The 19,186-nt window shown below is 46.0% G+C and overlaps 1 protein-coding gene across 1 annotated transcript; it reads left to right on the top strand.

Annotated features, from left to right (window-relative positions):
* The first annotated feature begins 593 nt into the window (after positions 1–593).
* Positions 594–15,253, top strand: RTCB (RNA 2',3'-cyclic phosphate and 5'-OH ligase). The gene is made up of 12 exons (XM_072655845.1): positions 594–823; positions 3,108–3,186; positions 4,624–4,691; positions 5,761–5,860; positions 6,642–6,798; positions 7,728–7,884; positions 8,785–8,944; positions 9,333–9,508; positions 9,984–10,172; positions 10,857–10,967; positions 12,433–12,552; positions 13,352–15,253. Exons 1-12 carry the CDS (start codon positions 731–733, stop codon positions 13,457–13,459), a joined length of 1,518 nt encoding a protein of 505 aa, XP_072511946.1. The 5' UTR covers positions 594–730; the 3' UTR covers positions 13,460–15,253.
* The last annotated feature ends 3,933 nt before the right edge of the window (positions 15,254–19,186 follow it).

The raw sequence follows: 19,186 nt of genomic DNA, 5'->3' as shown, positions 1-19,186 counted from the left end.
CTGATGTGGCTGTGTGCAGCATGATCATTTCTTTGTAAGAATGAAGATCAAAATCCGTATCAAAGAGGAAGAGAAGGAAAGAAAAGGAGAAAAAAAGAAAAAGGAAAATGAAGATGGTGAAAAAGAAAAAAAGAAAGTGAATAAGAGAAACAGAAAAAGGAAGGAAAAGAAGAGAAAGAATGAGAGAAAAAAGGAGGAGAGAAAGAGAAAAGGAAAGGAAAAGAATGAGATAAAAAGAAACAGAGAGAATGAGATAGAGAAGAAAGAAAAAAAGAAAAAGGAAGGAAGAGAAAGAAAAAATAATGAAAATGAAAGAAACAGAACGAAAAAGGAAAGAAAGAAGAAAAAGGAAGGGAGAAAGAAAAAAGGATGAGAGATAACAAGAGAGGAAAACGAAAAAGAAAGGAAGAGAAAGAAATAAAAACAAAGAGAAATGAAAGAATGGAAATAAAAGGAAAAGAGGAAGAAAAAGGAGACAGAAAGAAAAAGAAAACATGAGCGGGGAGCCAGCACTAGGGGGCAGTCTAAGCTCACTGAAGCGGAAAGGCTTTCGCCTCGAAGCTTTTTGAGCCCCGCCGCGCCCCGTCGCCACCGCTTCCGCTTCCGCTCCTCCCGCGCCTCGGCCTTCTGCCGCTGCGCCTGCGCAGTTGGAGCGCGCAGTCCTCGCACCAGGCCGCGGAGGCAGCTTCGCTGGGGCAGAGGAGGCTGAGGAGGCCGGGCCGGAGCCGCCATGAGCCGCAGCTACAATGACGAGCTGCAGTATCTGGACAAGATCCACAAGAACTGCTGGAGGATCAAGAAGGGCTTCGTGCCCAACATGCAGGTTAGCGGGTCCACCCGGCCCGGCCCGGAGCGTCCAGCGGAGGGGGGAGGGGAGGCCGGACCGCCTGCTGTGCTTCCCCCACCCCCACCCTCGGCACTAACGGTCCGAGAAGCTGGGCCCCCCCCCCCCCCCCCCCGCAGGTCGTGACCGCCAGACCATTGGGCCCAGTAACAGGGGGTCCTCGGAGTACGCGGTCAGCCTGCATTTACTGAGCGAGGCATGCAGCAGGCGACTCATAAATGCTCGTTGGTGTGAAATTCCACGGTCGGAGCCTGCGGTCCCTTCAGAAACCTCGTCTAGCTCCGCCTCTCTGAGCCAATGAAACGCAGAGGCCCTTGGGGGGGCTGACGACTCCAACCAAGAAGCATTCATTGAGCACCTACTGTGTACCAGGCACTGAGCTAAGCTGTGGGGGTGGGGTGGGGGCGGGGGTGCAAAAAGAGAGAAAAGCCTGGCCCTGCCCTCGGGGAGTTCACTGGGGAAGCAACACTCAGTGAACATGTATTGAGCACCTACTGTGTGCCAGCCCCTGGGCATCCAGAAAGAGAGCCCTGAAGTCTAAAGGGGGGGAAGAGACCACGCAAGTCAGACACGGAGGGCGCAGGACGGAGGAGGGGTCCGTCCATCCTTGGGGAGCAGGGTTGGGGTGCCAAGGGTGCTGGTGAGGGACATCTTCGCTCTGGGGTCCTGGGGGGCAGAGCCTGGACCAGAGCCGCACCTTGGACGGTGTCCTGAGCTGGGGTCTGCAGCCCTGGGTTGTTGCATTTGCCCTGGAATGATTTTCCTTTCTGATAAACCCGCTAGAAAAGAATAAAACTGTTCCCTAGAGGATAAAAGGTTTGGTTCTGCTATCTTCCTGTTAGCCAGCGTGTTATCTCTGCTAAAAAACGTGCTTGGACGTTCCTGGTCCTAGTTCGGCCCAGTCTTGATAATAGTGAGACAACAACCCCCATTAGCACGGTTCCTTCCCTCCCCCCCACAGAAACTCTGAAGGCCTCCCACAAGCTGTGCCAGGCAACAGTGTTCCGCATTTTCCCTTCCCACGCCCTCCATCCCACACAGTTTAGATTCCTCACATCCTTGGGCTTGTGGCCTCTCTCCTGCACTCCCCCAGGCCACGCATCCCCCCATCTCTCAGGACCCAGCTCAGTGATCACCTCTCCCTCATGCTCCCCAAGAGAAATGATCTTTCCTCTGTTTCATGCCAGTGAGGATGGTAATAAGCAGGGCCCTGAAGGGGCTAGGAGTTGGGGAGACCTGGGTTCAGATCCTGCCTTAGACACTAGCTGTGTGACCATGGACTAGTAAGCTAGCCTCTCTACCCTTCAGGGAGCTCTCTGTATTTATACAAAGCTTTAAGGTCTTCACAACCTGGTTCAGTGGATAGAGAGATGAATCCGGAGTCAGGAAGGGTACAGATTTGGCCTCGAGTACTAGCTGTGTGACCCTGCACAAGGCATTATAAAATGGGGATCATAATAACATCTACTCTACAGGGTTGTTGTAAAGGTCAAATGAGATGTTTATTGAAAATGCCTTTTACAGAAGCGACACTATATAATTGCCTTTTCTCCTTCCAAACTCATATCTCCTTGAAGTCAAGGCATCTTTCTTATTGATATCTGTGTTTCTTGTCTCAGTGTCTACCCTGTTGCTTTGCCCCTATTAAGCATTTGTTAGATTTAGATTTGTTGAACAAATCCATTTTCCTTTTTAAGGACAGGAAAATAGTAAGATGTGTAGTAAGGTCTCAAAACTGGCTTTTTAAGAAATTATTATGGGGTTGTTGGGGTCAGTTTCTTCAATATTGACTGCTGCTTTGGAAACACAAGGCCACTTAGAACTGTGACCTAATCTGTAAGACTATAGTGCCCTTCCATTTATAAAGTCATAAATTCCATGTTTTATTACTGTAGTTCAATAAAAGCTTTTTCAAAATGAAAGCAATAACGTGTGGTTCAACTCAACAGATACTTAGTAAAACTTGTCTACTGTGCATGTCAGTCACTGGGGAGACAAAACAAATACGAAGCAGCTCCTGTCCTCAAGGCGCTTACGCTCCATATGCTGTAGTGAATCTCCATTTGAAATAATATGGGTGACCCCTTTCCCAGGCCCCGTTTTAGATCTTCTTTATTGTGAAGGACAATAAGTTTGCAAACCAGGTGAAAAAGACCTGGAGCCAGGAGAGAGAACAGCAGAAATTGTGGCCAGCATTCTATGCACTTTGGGGCATGTGTGTGATAATTAACATGGTTTCTTTTTCATTTGTATTTGGCCTCAGGTGGAAGGTGTGTTCTATGTGAACGATCCACTTGAGAAGCTCATGTTTGAGGAGTTAAGAAATGCCTGCCGAGGCGGTGGTAAGTACGCTGAGCATTGAGTGGAAGTGATTGGTTTTTCTACTAGCCAGCTAACAACTGCCCTGTCTTCCCTCCTTCCTTGAGAAAAGGAGAACTGAAATAGGTTTTGCTTGTATAAAGACGCAGCCAGAGTAATAACCAAGGATTGAAATTATGCCAAGGAAGTATTTACTCCTGATGAAACGGATGCAAAATAACATCACTTAGCAGCAAACAGAAACCTCCCCTACTTTGGTAAAAATTTAGGGGTATTTTATATGAGAAACGTGAATTGGTTGAGCTGAACCCCACAAAATCCACAACACACACGCATCATCAGAGTATTTGGAGTCAGGGGTTCTGGGTTCAAATGCTGACTCTACTGCCTCAGACCTTTGTGATCTTAGACAAGTAAAATCATAGTAGAGAAGAATGATTTGAGATGGGAAAGTCATTCCTTAAGTATTCATCTTACTTCCAGGGAAGGAAATGGGCATGATGGGACTAAACCAGACATGTACCTGTCACTGATACTTTATGTAACCTTAGGGAGACCATTTGTGAATGCACTGATGGTGTGTAGTGGTAAGAAGCAGAGGAAGGAAATAAACATTTATTAGGTGTCTCTTATGTGCCACACATTTGCTAAGCATATTTTTTTTTTTAAACAAATATCACCTCCTTTCTTCCTCACAACTCTGGGGAGATAGGTGCTATTATTATCCCCTTTTCACAGTTGAGGAAACTGAGGCAAATAGGGGTTAAGTGACTTCCCCAGATCACACAGCTAGTAAGTGTCTGCGGCTGGATTTGAACTCAAGTCTTCCTGACTCCAGGTCTGGTGCTATATCCACTGGGCCACCTGGCTGGACTTGGAGTTAGGAGAGAGGTGGGTTTGTCCATCACCAATAGCACTCTTGCTGACAGGCCTCTTGCTTGCTGATTTCACCTCTTTGAGGTTCAGTTTCCTCATCTGCCAAGAGGTGACAATACTATGGCACCCAGTTGAGGATCATGGCCTTATCCCCATTTGATAGCTGAGGAAACTGAAGCCCAAACAGACATTAAACAGTTCGACCACAAGCAAGTCTGTGTTGTGGGGAGTCAGGCCCAGCCCCCCACCACTCTGGAGACCACATACCAGGTTGCTTCTCTGCCAGCATTTTGGCAATTCTTCTTTGTAGGTTTCTATAAAGCATCTTAATGACATCTAGGGTGTGGCCCAGATATCTTCATTTCCTTCCCTAGAAGTATATTTATTACTTGAGTACTCTTCCCTTCCAGTCTAGCCTTCTCTACTGTATGATGTGAATAGTTTTAGCCGTCTCCCTTTGATTTAGGGCAACACTTGGCTTTTGGGACAAGAAAAGCTGTTTCTCCCCTTTTAGTAAATTATGGATGTATTTACTCAAATGTTCTAAAAAGGGAAATACTTATCTTTTTTTTTTCTTCTTTTAGGCGTTGGTGGCTTCCTGCCAGCAATGAAGCAGATCGGCAACGTGGCAGCCTTACCTGGGATTGTCCACGTGAGTCAGGGTTCAGAGTCTTGCTGTTGACATTACCGTTCTGTAGGTGGAGGCTGAGAAGATAGCAGTCTGGGTACCTGGGGATGCCGTAGACATGGTAGCATTCCTTGGCTGAAAGTCATACGAGTTCAGAACTAACGCAGCTGATTTCTTTTCCTTGATTGCTTATATTGCTTTTGATTGATCTGTTTGAGCAATATCATTGCTACCTGTTGCTCTATTCAAAGAGAATAGCAGGAGCATGAGTGGGAATGGGGCTGGAGAGTTGGTCGTATTTATTGGTAAAAGGAAACGTGTGGGAGGGTCCCCTACAGCTCCTCATTAAATGGGAGAGGAAATAGGAAATGAACACATACCTTGTACACTCATCATCCCAGGCCGGGGATCCATCAGCATCTCCCAGAGCCCTAGATAAAAGCCTTGGTCGTTCTAATTCATGTTGCCCTGCCCAGTTGTGTGGTAGAAACAAACAGAAAGCACACGATGGAAACTAGTCAGTAACAGTAACAGTGACAGTTAAACATTTCTTTAGGTCTTTAAAGTTTACAAGGAAAGCAGTTTCCTCATGCCTTTGGGGTAATCATTGCAGATAGTATTGTTCCCATTTGGGGTTTAGTAAGCCTCAGAGCCAGGGTTCTCCCAAGAGCTCATACTTCCATTGATCCAATCATCCTCTTGGTTCTGCATTGTCATACTTCCCACTGACCAGGGGTCATTTTTTAGGATGTTCTCAGAGTAAATGATAATACTGGCCACTTTCAACTGGGAAGAGTGGTTCTCTGAGTGTCTTCTGATTGGGGCTCGTCAGGAGCTTCACACAAGCGCCTTTCCCACTTTCAGCTTTGTATGTGGAGGATCTTACCTTTAAACAAAGTCTCATGAGTTCTAAGTGGACACAAAAGCATTCTGATCACTGAGCTGGCCAGTATAGGTCCCCACTTACAGGATTGGCTGCCAGTCCTTGGTCAGGGGTGAGTGAACTCAGATAAGAAGTTTAGAGAGAAAGAGGTTTTGAGAGTTTCCAGGGAAAGCTGGGCCCTGGTTGCGGATGGTCTAAAATCTCTTTCAGAGATCTATTGGGCTTCCTGATGTGCATTCTGGTTATGGATTTGCAATTGGAAATATGGCTGCCTTTGATATGAATGATCCAGAAGCCGTGGTGTCCCCAGGTAAGGTCATGGACTCCCCCAGTCCCACCCCATGATGCTCACTGGTCACCTTTCTCTCTGTGGACCAGAGCCCGTAATCAGTAGTTTGGAATTGCAGCAATTTCTCTCAGGTCTACTGAGTAAGAAAATTGATCACAGGCATATCCATATTAAATCAATCCATATTAAAACATTGAACTACATGGGCATTTTTCAGCTGCATACTATATCCCCGCTGTTACAGTCTCTAAAAACAAGAGACTCCAAAACGTTGATTGTTGCATTAAAAGAGTTTTAATTAGGAATTAAAAGTGAAGTCTGTGTCCTGCCCCCTGTTCTAGGACATGATTCGGTGCTGCTTCTCTGGCCCCTGAATTGTCTGCGTCAAGTTTTGTTAGTTATTTGTGTTATTCACCTTAACGCAGCTGAGACCACTTTGTAGTGACAGAAGCAGAAGTGTAAATAAACTAAAAGGTTCTACCTTGTCATAAGCAGCTGAACTATCAACATTGTATTATCAGTGACTTACATTTATAAAGTACTTTAAAAAGCACTTTCCTCCAGCAACCCTGTTAGGGATATCACAAAAGTCCTATTTTCATTTTACAGATGAGGAAATTGTCTCCCAGAGCTGAGGTGACCTACCCCCTGGGATATGAACCCAGCTCCAGTATTTCTTCCATTTTTCCCTCCTGCCTTTCATGTCCCTTGTCCTTGCTCCCTTCCTCTATCTGTTAAAAGCAAGTATCATATTTGCCTGGTCACCCGGATGGATTGGGCTTGGGTTGTCTTTATTCCTTAGGTGGTGTCGGATTTGACATCAACTGTGGTGTCCGCTTGCTGAGAACCAACCTTGATGAAAGTGATGTCCAGCCTGTGAAGGAGCAACTCGCCCAGGCCATGTTTGACCACATTCCTGTTGGGGTGGGATCAAAAGGAGTTATCCCAATGAATGCCAAGTAAGGCCAAAAGTTATTGGTGCATATGTTTCTCTTTAGTGGGTTTAGGAAGGGATGGTTTGTTTTTTTTTTTTTCAGATAGGGGTCCTGAGTTTTGTAGGAGTTGAATTTAATGGACTTGGAACTTTAACAGTATCTTTATATTGAAATTTTTTCTGTAATTAAGCCAAGACCTACATAACTTGAATGAAGATGGTAAATGTGATTTGTTGGGTGCTCTCTCTTTCCAAATCAAGTTTGCAAGACTAAGGATCAAAGAGTGTTTGTTAAAACAAACTCCAGGACCTTGCAGGGCTCATAGGATGTTGTCCCTAGAGTAGGAAGGGCTTTGGGAGGCATTCTAGGCCACCCCCTTCATTTTAAAGATAAGGAAACTCAGCAGTGAAGAGGCCCAGGGATTTCATTGTATTTTGAAGGCCACTGTGGAAGGGTTATACTGATGTGGGGCAAAAAGTTTCACAAATCTAGATAGAGATTGCCTTGCCCCTAGGACTTCATACGTGAACAGCTTAGCTTCAGAATGCAGAGCAGATGTTGGGGCAGCTTGGGAGTGACTGCCTTGGTCAGGTTGACTTATTCTCTCCACAAGGGCAGGGAAACAGGACTTCTGGGATGAGAAAAGTCATGGTTGGCATGATAATCCCTGTTAGAAATATTGATTGCATACAGACCAAAGCCTCTTATTTGACCTGTTGACCTGTTATTTCTCCACTCATGGGCTTGAGGTTTCTTCATGCTACATTTTCCCTGCCTCATAGGGCTTGGAATCAAATGAGATCATGTAAAGGGAAAGGGTCAGACCATTACAGATTGAGTATTCTGTCTCCCTTTAGAGACACTGAGTTTTTTAAAATGTTGAAGGCAGTACTTGGAACAAAGTTGTGTAACCTATTTTTGACCCTGTAGTGACCACAGCTTTTTTATTTTAGGGATTTAGAGGAGGCTCTGGAGATGGGAGTAGACTGGTCTCTACGAGAAGGCTACGCCTGGGCGGAGGACAAGGAGCACTGTGAAGAATATGGGCGTATGCTGCAAGCTGACCCCAACAAGGTCTCCGCCAGGGCTAAAAAGAGAGGCCTTCCTCAGGTAACCCTTCTGGGTCATTCAGCCAACTGTTTTCCACATTGTTTTTATTTAAAATCTTTCTTGTATCTTATGACTATATCCCTGCACCTCCAGCATTGAGGAGGTGCTAGTCTGGGAGAGGGACTTGGGGCCCAGTTGAAGCCTCAGTTTCTTGGGACATCTGTCATTTCTCCATCACTCTTGATGCTTTTTACAATCCCCCTGACTCTAACAGTGGTTAGTGGCCAGGGGGTGGTCACTGCCAGGCCCACTGTTTTGGTGAATGATAGCCCAGTGTGATGGGTCACATGCCAAGGGAGCCTTGGATTCCAAAAATAAAAGAGTGCAGGACTGTCCTCCTTCTATGGAGATGTAGGTGTTAGAAAAGGCAGAAACACTGGAATGTACCATGATGTATCTCTACCCCTAAGATCAAATTCATTCACTGACTGTACAAAAAGTCTTATATAATGTGGGACTTTTGCTGCCAGATTGCCTACTTCTTGTTGAGATTATCCTGAACTTCAGTTGCTCCAAATCTGGAATATTTTCTTAGACCAGTCAGTAAAATTTTTAGTGCAGAGTTCTGTCTACCTGTAAAGTGAATTTTCCTTTGTAGCTGATGGTGTTTAGGCCAGGGCACAAAACAGATAAGAACCTATACTTTTAGCTAACTAGTGAAGTGTTTTCTGTTTATTTACTATCTACATCTTCTTTGATAATCAGTAAACTCTAAGGCATTATCTGAATTGTTTTTGTTAGATCAAATTCTGCTGGAAGTAAGCCATCCACTGGGCTCAGAAGTTTTGCTATGCACAGGTCTTTTCTGTAATGTTCTTTGTTGTAACGGGATTTGGCATGTCATTTGGTTTAGGTGGAAACCATTTTACCAAGTGGATTTATCTTGTTTTGTTTTGACAGCTTGGGACCCTGGGAGCAGGAAATCATTATGCAGAAATCCAAGTTGTGGATGAAATTTTTAATGAGTACGCTGCTAAGAAGATGGGCATTGACCATAAGGGACAGGTGTGTGTGATGATCCACAGTGGCAGCAGAGGCCTGGGCCATCAAGTAGCTACAGGTATGGTCTAGGCCTAACCTTTGGCCTCATGAAGCTTTGTGATGTTTCTCTCTGTGTCTCTCATTCTGTCTATCTCTGTCTGTCTCTGTCTCCCCAGACTGTGCCATAGATAACATTGTTGGATATCCCCCAGTCCCCTGCTTGTCTGTGGGACTCAGTAAATCTGTTTGTAGAATGAGTAAACTCTTGAGTACTGAAATGCTCTGAGGGAGAAGTTTGCAGGTTTACTTTTTTATAACCATACCAATAAAAACTTCATAGTTACGTTACACTTCAGGGCATAGAAAATACTTTCCTTGCAGTAAGCCTGTGACACTTATGTGATATGGACTTGTTTTAACAAACTGCCAGCTCCCAAGTGAAAGCTGACCTTCCTTCTCTCTCCCAGATGCACTGGTGGCCATGGAGAAGGCCATGAAGAGAGACAAAATCATTGTGAACGATCGCCAGTTGGCGTGTGCACGCATCAGCTCCCCAGAGGGCCAGGACTACCTGAAGGGCATGGCGGCCGCTGGGAACTATGCCTGGGTCAACCGCTCTTCCATGACCTTCCTGACCCGCCAGGTGGGGTCAGGTGTTCTTTGGAGGCAGGCCTTCTGATGTGGTTTCATGCCCTTGAAACTTAACAGTGCTGGGCAAAGAAGTTTCATTTTGGTGATTCATGGGATAAGATTCGGGGCACAGGAGGTCACCTTTTAAAGGATGAAGGGTTCATGCCTGTGTTTTCTTCACTTGGTTAACAGTTGTCATGGGAGTCAGTAGGAATCCCTTCATTGTAGGCTACTAAGGTGACCCATGAACAAGAGGACCAGCACTTGGCAAAGTGGCAAGGCCATCCCCACACAAAAGCTATGCTACCTACACTGTCTACTAGCTGCAAAAGAGCACCATTTTTTCCGTTCTTGGGTGGTGTATGTACATGTATATGTACATGTGTGTGTACATGCATGTATGTGTGCATGCATGTGCACTTGCACTCAATACTTAGGATGGTCAGTCCTAACTGTTTTAAACTGAAGCTGAACTTTCTCTTGCTTAGGCTTTTGCCAAGGTCTTCAACACAACCCCTGATGACTTGGACCTTCATGTGATCTATGACGTCTCCCACAACATTGCCAAGGTGGAACAGCATGTGGTGGATGGCAAAGAACGGACCCTGCTGGTGCACAGGAAGGGGTCCACCCGGGCCTTCCCTCCACACCACCCCCTCATTGCTGTGGATTACCAGGTTAGGGGCCTGGCAGGGGGAAAGTCTGTCAGAATCAGTGTCAGTCAGTGGGAAGGAGTCTGAGCTGACCTACTGTAAACCTCTCTGCCCCACTGGACCAAGAGCCCCAAGCCCTAAAGAACGTGGATTCTTAGCCTTAGGGGTTTGTGTGATATCACCATAAATGCTTCTGTGGTTCTACTTATTCTTGTGTTTCTAGTTATCTTCATGCTAATATGAATCACAGTTAATTTGTTTTTTGAAACTGGAATTATCAGGATGAGGGGTAGGGGGGTGTGTAACAAAACCAGGGTTGAGAATCACAGTCTTTTTCTTTGTTCTCCTCGTCACTTTGTGCCAGACCCTCTCCTGTTGGGCATTTGCCAGCCCAGGATGCTGAGACTTTCTGGGGTCTTAGTCATTAATGTGAATAAATTATGGACCTGCACAGGCTGTGTCAGCAGCCCCTCATAGGGCTTCCTATTTCCACCCCCAACCCTCAAACCACTTCTTCAAAGAGGAATGACATGATCAGATCTGACTTTTAAGACATGCTGGTTATACTGGACCTACCATGTCTTAACATGGTGTTACTCAGCTTAGGAATCAAGTCAATTCTAACAAAGCCAAAGAGACTGCAAGTTGTGTGTGTTGGAAGGTCATGCTGTTCTGATTTCTATGTGGTGTGTCTGTTTGCATCCGCAGCTGACTGGACAGCCAGTCCTCATTGGGGGAACCATGGGAACCTGCAGCTATGTTCTTACTGGGACAGAGCAGGGCATGACGGAGACCTTCGGAACAACCTGCCATGGAGCTGTATGTAGAACGCTTTCTCCTTTAGATATGACCTGCTTTCACACTCTGCTGTGGCTGTCTTATTTTCATTCCCTCTGGAAGAATTCAGATATATCACATTTCTTGCTGTATATGTCTCACAAAGTGCATACTGGGTGGTCTTACTGGTTTGAAGAAGGTGGGTAGGGGTGACCCAGATGGCTTCCCTGTGGTCCCAAGGTTGGGTCTGGACCTCACCTCGTCCCTGCAAGTGAGCAGACAACCTGCTGTCATCAAATTCATTCCTAGGCCAGAGAGCACTTTGAAGAGGAGCACCGGCTCTGCCCGCTCCCAAAGTGAGATCAGAAAGTAGTGCTTGGGTATGTGCTGAAACGTGAGGACACAGCTCCACCCTTCAGAGACAGATCTCCTGAGAAGTCTTCCTCGCACTTTATGGGCTTCATTCTCATGCTTACTCACGATTCTCTCCTTTCTGATCATCACAAGCGCCCAGTACGTAGGGAGTCTGAGGTGATCAGTTCATAGGAAACCCCTTCCCAGGCACTTAAAGACCAATTGTACAAGAAGACCCTTGGTGGCTTCTTCTCCAGTGTTGTGCCCAGGGTGCAAGCCAGATTGAGGGGGCCAAAAACGTGGGTCTGTGTTCAGAGCCCTGTGGAAACTGATGGAGAAGCATGGGGCACAGGAAGAGGGAGAAAGTTAGGGCTTCTTGCTGACCCAGACTGACTGTAACCTGGGGAAGTCCATGACATTACTCTATTGAGTACAGAGCTCTTGCCCATCTACATTGGTAGAGAAGATTTGTATCCTGATGAAATCTCCAGCCAACTCTTTGGGGATTGACCATGGAAGGAAAAAGATCTGCCAGCTCAGGGATCACTCATGGGCATCCAGTCTCACTGACAGCTGGATAGGTCCATTCTGGAGAAAAAGTATTATCTCTTGTTCCCAGTCTTTTTAAATAGGAGGACTCCTTTAATGTCATAATTGATTTGTCGGCCTCCCTTCACATGATAGAAGTTGTGCCCTGAGTATTTGTTGGCTAAGAAGATCTCTAATTAAAAAAAAGCGGGCTTCATTGAGTGTGGATTTGTGGGCACCTCCCTGCAGGGATGCCTACTAGCCCCCAGCTTGAGAACCACTTCAGAGTTCATAGTCTGTCAGCTGGGTGGGGGCATTCAGTCAGGCTGGAAGGTGTACTGTCCAGGCAGGCATACTACCCAGCAGGGAATTCCTGCCCTGCAAAGAAGATGCCCCAGCCACCTACCAAGAATTCTTCCCCTTTGGGGCCCCTCAAAGTGGGGATTGGATTCAGAGCTGCAGCTTCTGGCTCAGTCTCTTGGAGGAGGAGGGGGAATCCTTGTATTCCAGGGAATCCTGTTGCATGGGCACAGGTATGCCCAGCAGTTTCTTTGTATTTATTGTTTAGTCCAAAGGCTCTCAGTCCCTAGTTTATGTTACTAAAATGTGTTTATTTTCCCTCCAGGGTCGTGCATTGTCCCGAGCCAAATCTCGACGTAACTTAGACTTCCAGGATGTTTTAGATAAATTGGCTGACATGGGCATCGCCATCCGGGTTGCTTCCCCTAAGTTGGTGATGGAAGAGGTGAGGGACATCTGCATGGTCCTTCATGTGACATGCATGGGAGCGACTACAACTGGGAAGCATTTTGCCTGCTCTTCTCATAAATTATTTAAATTTGCTTAAAACTGGACCATATTTTATATTCTCAGTCACCCCCCTTAATTTGTGATTCAGTGTAGAAAGGATTCTGCCTTAGTCTGGTCTGCTCTGTATGTGATCCGTATATGAGTATGTTGCATGAAGTAATATAATTTTCTAGTAACACTGATAATTCCTTGTAAACAAACACTACCATAAAGTTGTGAAACCCATGGTAAAATCATTCAGATGATTCTCCATTCTGAAATGTCTTTCTGACCAAACTAAGTGCCTAACTCCTAACATTAAGATCTCACTGTTGTTCAGTCGCATCTGACCCTTCATGGCCCCATATGGGGTTTTCTTGGCAAAGATACTGGAGCATTTGCCATTGCCTTCTCCAGCTCATTTTACAGAGGAGGGACGTTAAGGTTTACCCAAAACTAACGTACCTTGTTTGGGAGGAGTTGGGGTGAGGACGGGGGAGCTTTTTCTCTTGTTAAATAGTAAAATACTTTGCCAAGCCAAAAACAGATGTTCCATTGTGGGGCAGGAGGGGGAGAGTGTTATCATAGCTTGTACATATGGCCTTTACTATATATTTTAAGTTTTGCACATAGTCTTTGTAAAGAACAGAGGGAATTTTGCTTAGAAAGGTGCATTTCCAAAAGTGTTGTTTATACTTGGAACTCAAAGACTTTCTTTAGAAAATTTTTACTGTCTCATTTTTTTCCCTTCTTAGGCTCCTGAGTCATATAAAAACGTGACAGATGTTGTGAATACCTGCCATGATGCTGGAATCAGCAAGAAAGCGATAAAACTGAGACCAATTGCCGTGATCAAAGGCTAACGTCCCAGTGGGCTCAGATGAGCCGACTGATGTGACCAGACCTGCCCCACACATGCCTTCGTGCACTCTCCAGACACCAGATTTATTGACCTACCTGATTCAAAGTGTGCCTGGCACATCTCCCATTCCAAACTGACTGATCCAGCGTGATAAAGAAGCGCCCATTAGGCCACGCTGTCTCACTCAAAGAGGAATAAGTGAATGTGCTCATTGCCTTGGTGGTCCAGCTACAGTCACTGACTACCACTCCTGGCCTGGTCCCACCCTCCGAGGGCTTCAAAAGAAGTTCTCTCTTAACGCTAAGTTTTCTTCCCAGTCTGACAAATGATATAGCAGCAGAACATTCTGTTCCACAGGGGTTTTTGGGATCTGGGCATCATCCTTGCCTAAGGGGTTTACCATCACTAACTTGGGGAATACCCTGCCTGGAGAGTGATGTTTCCTTCCTTTTTTTTTTTTTGAGGGGAGCTTGGTTGTGGCAGGGCACATCTAGGGGGAGAGAAGTGGTGGCAGGAAAGAAAGGCCAAGTATTTTAGTTTACATAGCCAGAGCTTCCTTCCTATTTCTAACTACAAGGCAAAGTTTGGGGCTGCCAGCTGATGAGACTTTATGCAAATTACAGGTGGCATTCCTTAGGGCTGGTTGTGTGTGTGTATGTTTTCATGTTTTGTCTCAGTGATAATGAAAATAGCTGCCCCACATGACTTAGTGTGGAGGTCTTTATGATTATTGTATTGGGCGCATGGAGTGCTTGGCCTCTGTGGTTATGCTGGCATGCACACATTGAGCCATGTAGCTCCAGGGTTAAGTTCTAACAGCAATAACTAAACCTGGGGTTTCCAAGTGGGTCTGACCTGCTTAGTTCTGTGACCTTCCAGGAGCTGATAAAGGGCCATTCATGGTGAATAGATGGCCTGGCACTGAGGCCTTAGAGTGTCTGAACAGCCAGGAAAGGTGGTGATGTCACAAAACTGCTGTAGGTTATAATTTGTATCAGAATTGTAGGAGAATTTGCTTAGAAAGAAGGATTGCCGCAGATGCTGCCATTTTTCCAGGTCCATTTTTCTGCTTCCAGAAAGTAGTCTTAATAGAAATAGACTTGCCCTCTTACAAAGCTCATCCCCTTCTCCATCGTAATCTCATTGTAGTACTTTTCCCAGATCCTGTTCTTTGCACTGGGATGCTCACTGGAGCATGCCTCTCACATGTGATACATGTTTTGGAAGGAATGATTCTCTGTACTAGTCCTTGGAGTCAAACCTCTATGTAGCTGGGTAGCCAACTAAGCAGTGAGCCTCAGTGTGATCGTTTTAGATTACACTCACCTTCAAACTGGACCCATTCCCCTGGGCAGAGGTGGCATAGAGGAGCAGACCCACCAGTGGACACTGGAGGGCACTTCACGGTGAGAAGCCCAACCAGTCCACTGTGGGCAGAATCTCCAGCATACATCTTGAGACTTGCCTGATAACTCATGTTTTTCAAACTAATTCAAAGCAAGAATTTTTCCCGTAGCCAACTGACGTCAGTTCAGGGAATGATGGCTTAGCTCATCGTAATGACACAAAATTAACTTTTATTAGGTTTTCTGAAATGTATTTCTTTGGTGGTTTGTAGACATGCTGTTTTCTTGCCCAGTAGAGGAACTGTTCTGCCGTCTGTTGGTCTCCCCTTGGGCCGTGTTAGGTTGTTTGTTAGTATTTGAGTTTGTAAGAAGAAAGGTGACATTATACTTGTTAAAAGAAGGTTTTCTTTCAGAAAACATGACTTAAGAATAAATTACCTGAAAATGAAGCCGCGCTGTGTGACTTTCTGTTTCTCTGCCAGGTGTGAGCCCCAAGGCATGTCAGAGCTCATGCCCACAGCCGGGGGATTCCTTGGGGTGGGTGGAATTGGGCACGCATGTCCAGGAGGGCCACTCAGTCTCTTCCGCATTAGAGTTAAAGCAGATATCTGCAAGTGAAATCCCCACATGGAGCAAATTACTACCAGCCTGATGAGGTCTGTCACTGCACAGGTAGTGTCAAGCGGGGAGGCTCTTCATGAGAACCAGGAAGCACCTTGTGGATGCACACAGACTCATACGTAGGCAGCAGTTACAAAAGTTGCAGGTAACTTTTTTGTTCGGTTGTGTTTGAGTCTTCATGACCCTACTTTACAGATGAGGAAACTGAGGCCAATGGGGTTCAGTGCCTTGCCCAGGGTCATACACTTGGTAAGTGCCTTAGGCCAGACTCTGGACCCAGCGCACTGCACGCTATGGCGCCACCTGGTGGCCCCAAGTAGGTCTCCAAAATCACTGAATACAGTCTTCAAATCTACATTTGGGTCTCTGAACTAGTCTGTACTATTTTTTTTCCTTTTCAGTAAGCATTAAATGCCTACACTGTGCTAAACACCCGGGATACAAAGACAAAAGACAGCCCCTGCTCCAAGGAGCCCCAGTCTGACAGGAGAGGCAATATGCCAGCAAGCTACACATGCAAGAAAAACTGGAAATGATCAACAGAGGGAAGAGCCTGGCTTAAAGGGAATCAGGATTCCATAGAACGTGGTGGAAGCCTGGGAATCCAGGCAGCACAAATGAGGGGAAGAGCCAATGAAAATGCCTGAACTCGGAACCTAGTGGGTAGTGAGGTGTTGGGGAAGAAGGTAGGAGATGGTGGTCTCTGAATCCAAACGGGATTTTATCTTGGATCCTAGGCATGACAGAGAAACTGTAGAGCTTATTGAGAGCAGAGATGACCCATGTAGACCTGGGCTTGAGGAAGATCTCTGACAGCTGAGTAGGGGGTATAGAGCCAGGAGAGACCCCTGTACAGTGGGTTACTGCCATGGTCCAGGTGTGAGGTGATGAAAACCTGCACCAGGGCAACGGCAGTAGGGGAGGTGAGAAGGGTGAATACTCGAGGTATTACCAAGGTAACAGCAGCAGGATTTGGCAGCACATTGGGTTTGGAGGGCTAGACAGTGAGAAGTCAAGGGGGATACCTGCACGGCAGGCCTGGGTGACATGGGATGATTGTACTCTCACCAATAACAGCCTAACTTGTGTTTCTCTGGCCCTCTTTTTCCCTTTTTTTCTCCTTAAATCACAATTCTGCATTTGATGGTGCAGATGAAAAATAACATTTTTGTCAAAGGACTCGAGTTAAAATCCTGGCCCCGACATTGACTTCCTGTGTGAAAGGGCTCATCACTTCCTCCTCAGTAGCATGAGGGATATTTGTTGTTAAAAAAATGCCTGGGCTTTAATTCCCAGGATAAAGACCACATTTCTCCTTTATTCCTCATTATTCCCTCACCTTTTTCCTTATATCGCATCCCATGGTTATCTGGGATTCTCCAAAGAATGGTCCCATCTAAATCAGAAGCATAGTAATGTTAGCTATTGCAATAATCTGATTTTTAACATAAAATATAGTAAAATGCCCTATTTCTATAACACTTCAGGGTCTGCAAAGGATTTTCCTCAAAGTAATGTTGGAAAGTCGGCAGTGCTAGCCAGAATCAAGCCTACCATAAACACGAGTTAACTGAGTACCTATAAAGTCAGCTGACTGGCCCAGGCTTACACAACTAGAAAGGGTCTGAGGTGGGATTCAAACCCAGGGCTCCTCACTCCAAGTCCCATACTCCACCCACAAACCCCCCCAACAAATGTACACAGGATAACCAAAGGGTCTTTAGTGGCATCTGTTTGCCATTTACTATAGATAATAAAACCACTCTAAAAGATTTTTTTTAAGTGCAAAGCATCTCAGTAGGCCGAGTGGCCTTTAATGGGGTGGGGAGGGGCACCAGAGTTCAGTCCTGTCATGTGAGTGCCTGGTGCACACAGGAGACATTCATCTGATTGACAGAACAAGGCTCCTCTCAGCCTACTCCAGATCGATGTTTTGCCAGCCTGGGACCCAGTTGTTTACAATGAGCTTAGTTTGATCTTGGTGGCCCACCTCCCTGGGTACAGGCCCCTTCATTCACAGAGGGAAGTGCGGAGGAGCAGTGAATGCCCCAGAAGCATTTATACATCCTGGCCTGGAGTCCTCCCAGAGTTTTCTCAATGACCTCCCTGCCTACACCAACATCACCTCCTCAAGGATCCTTGAGCCTGACCTGAGGACAAGGACAGATCAAGGTTATCTGTAGGTGCTTCTTTCCATGAAGCTCCTGTGACTTATACGAGTGGGTAGGGCTAAGTACCACCAGGCACTCAGTGTGGTGATCAGTCTCTCTGGAAGTAGCAAAGCTGATCTGTGGAAGGAAAGATAAATACACTGGGCCTGTACTTGAAGCCTATCCCCCTGGGTAGGAGTGGCCAGCAAAGTTGTAGCCAAGGTGGGGCAACTGAGGCGTCCCTAGGACACAGGAAATCGCACAGTATAAAAAAAAACACAGCATGGAAACAAGAATAATTACTTAGGATCAGAAGTAATTGAACCTTTAACAAACCTGAAAGCACTAGGTAAAGGGGAGCAGTTTAAAGTGTAGTTAGAGAAGAGCCAGAACTAAGGTGAGGCAACTGAGTTTGTGTCCCAAGGCACAGATTTTGAAGGGGCAGAATTTGCAACACTTGCAATCCTGTGGCAACTTGGAAATAACAGAGAGCTCCTGCCTCATCAACAAGAATAACTGATTAAAACAGGAATCTGAGCCCCAAAGAAATGATATGAGTAAACTTTCCAAGGAAGATCTGGGGATGGTGGACTGTGAGCATGGCATGCTGCGTATGACATCAGATGTTTCAGTATCTTGATAAGTTTTGGGGAAGTGTTTTTTCCCCTCTTTATTCTTTAAGGGATAGCTGGGAGATGTAGCAGGTAAGATTGCACTGAGAAATATAGGGGATATAAAAACAAAATAAAATGTAATTTTCAAAATTTTTTTAAAAAATAAGAAGTTACCAGTTGGCCCTCCCCAGAAATGGCCTCGTGTGCATGTCTATCTCCCCTTACCAACATGCCCCACGTGCAGATGTAGGCTTTGAATTTACAGATGCAGACCAAATAGTAAGACCCTGGCTCTGTTACCGGCTTTAGTGGTGGAATGAAATATCGACCCCTAGGCGAAGGCCCCCATTTAACAGAGGAGGAAACTGAGATAAGAAGATGACCCTGTCCCAAATCACACAAGGAAGTAGGTAGGAAAGTCAAGATTCGAGCCCAAGTCCCCTGCCTCTAGCTGTAATCTTTCCACCATGCCCTGCTGCTCCCTATTGTCCGCAGCTTTGGGCAAGTCTCAAAATTCTTTCCAGGCCTCAGTTTCCTGCAAAAATAACGGGTTGAAATAGATGCCTTCTAAGGCTCCTCCCATCCCTAAATTCTAAGATCCTCAGGTGGGCTCTGGCTGGTTTCCTATAAAGGCAGCCTCTACCCCAAAAGCCTCCAAGTGTAGAGCAAGGAGGTAAAAAGCATAGGGGGCCTAAAAGGAACAGAAATACTTTAAGCTGCACATCTTTTATGTCATATAAAGACCTAGAAGAGAAATGGGGAACCTGCGGCCTCGAGGCCACACGAGACTGAACAAGACCACACTTGAGGACTTGGAGGGCCACGTATGACCTTGAGGCTGCAGGTTCCCCACCCCTGAAAGAAATGGGGTGCCCCTCCTCAATATTTATGATGACTATCTCCATGTAAAACAGGCCAGTGGGGAGACTGATGAACCAAGCACAGACCCAAAGACCAGAAGGTGAAGCAGATCTGTCCCACCACCACAGAGAGGCGG

The sequence above is a fragment of the Notamacropus eugenii genome, chromosome 3 (genome assembly GCF_028372415.1).
Source record: "Notamacropus eugenii isolate mMacEug1 chromosome 3, mMacEug1.pri_v2, whole genome shotgun sequence".
Lineage (NCBI taxonomy): Eukaryota > Metazoa > Chordata > Mammalia > Diprotodontia > Macropodidae > Notamacropus > Notamacropus eugenii.
This window is presented reverse-complemented; position numbering and strand designations above follow the sequence as displayed.

What these genes read in the sequence shown, in the direction of transcription:
- RTCB (XM_072655845.1), top strand. Translation starts at nt 731, where the DNA reads ATGAGCCGCAGCTACAATGACGAGCTGCAGTATCTGGACAAGATCCAC. An exon ending in AAATGCCTGCCGAGGCGGTG is followed by an intron (nt 3,187 to 4,623) that starts GTAAGTACGCTG and finishes TTCTTCTTTTAG; the next exon opens with GCGTTGGTGGCTTCCTGCCA. An exon ending in CCTTACCTGGGATTGTCCAC is followed by an intron (nt 4,692 to 5,760) that starts GTGAGTCAGGGT and finishes AATCTCTTTCAG; the next exon opens with AGATCTATTGGGCTTCCTGA.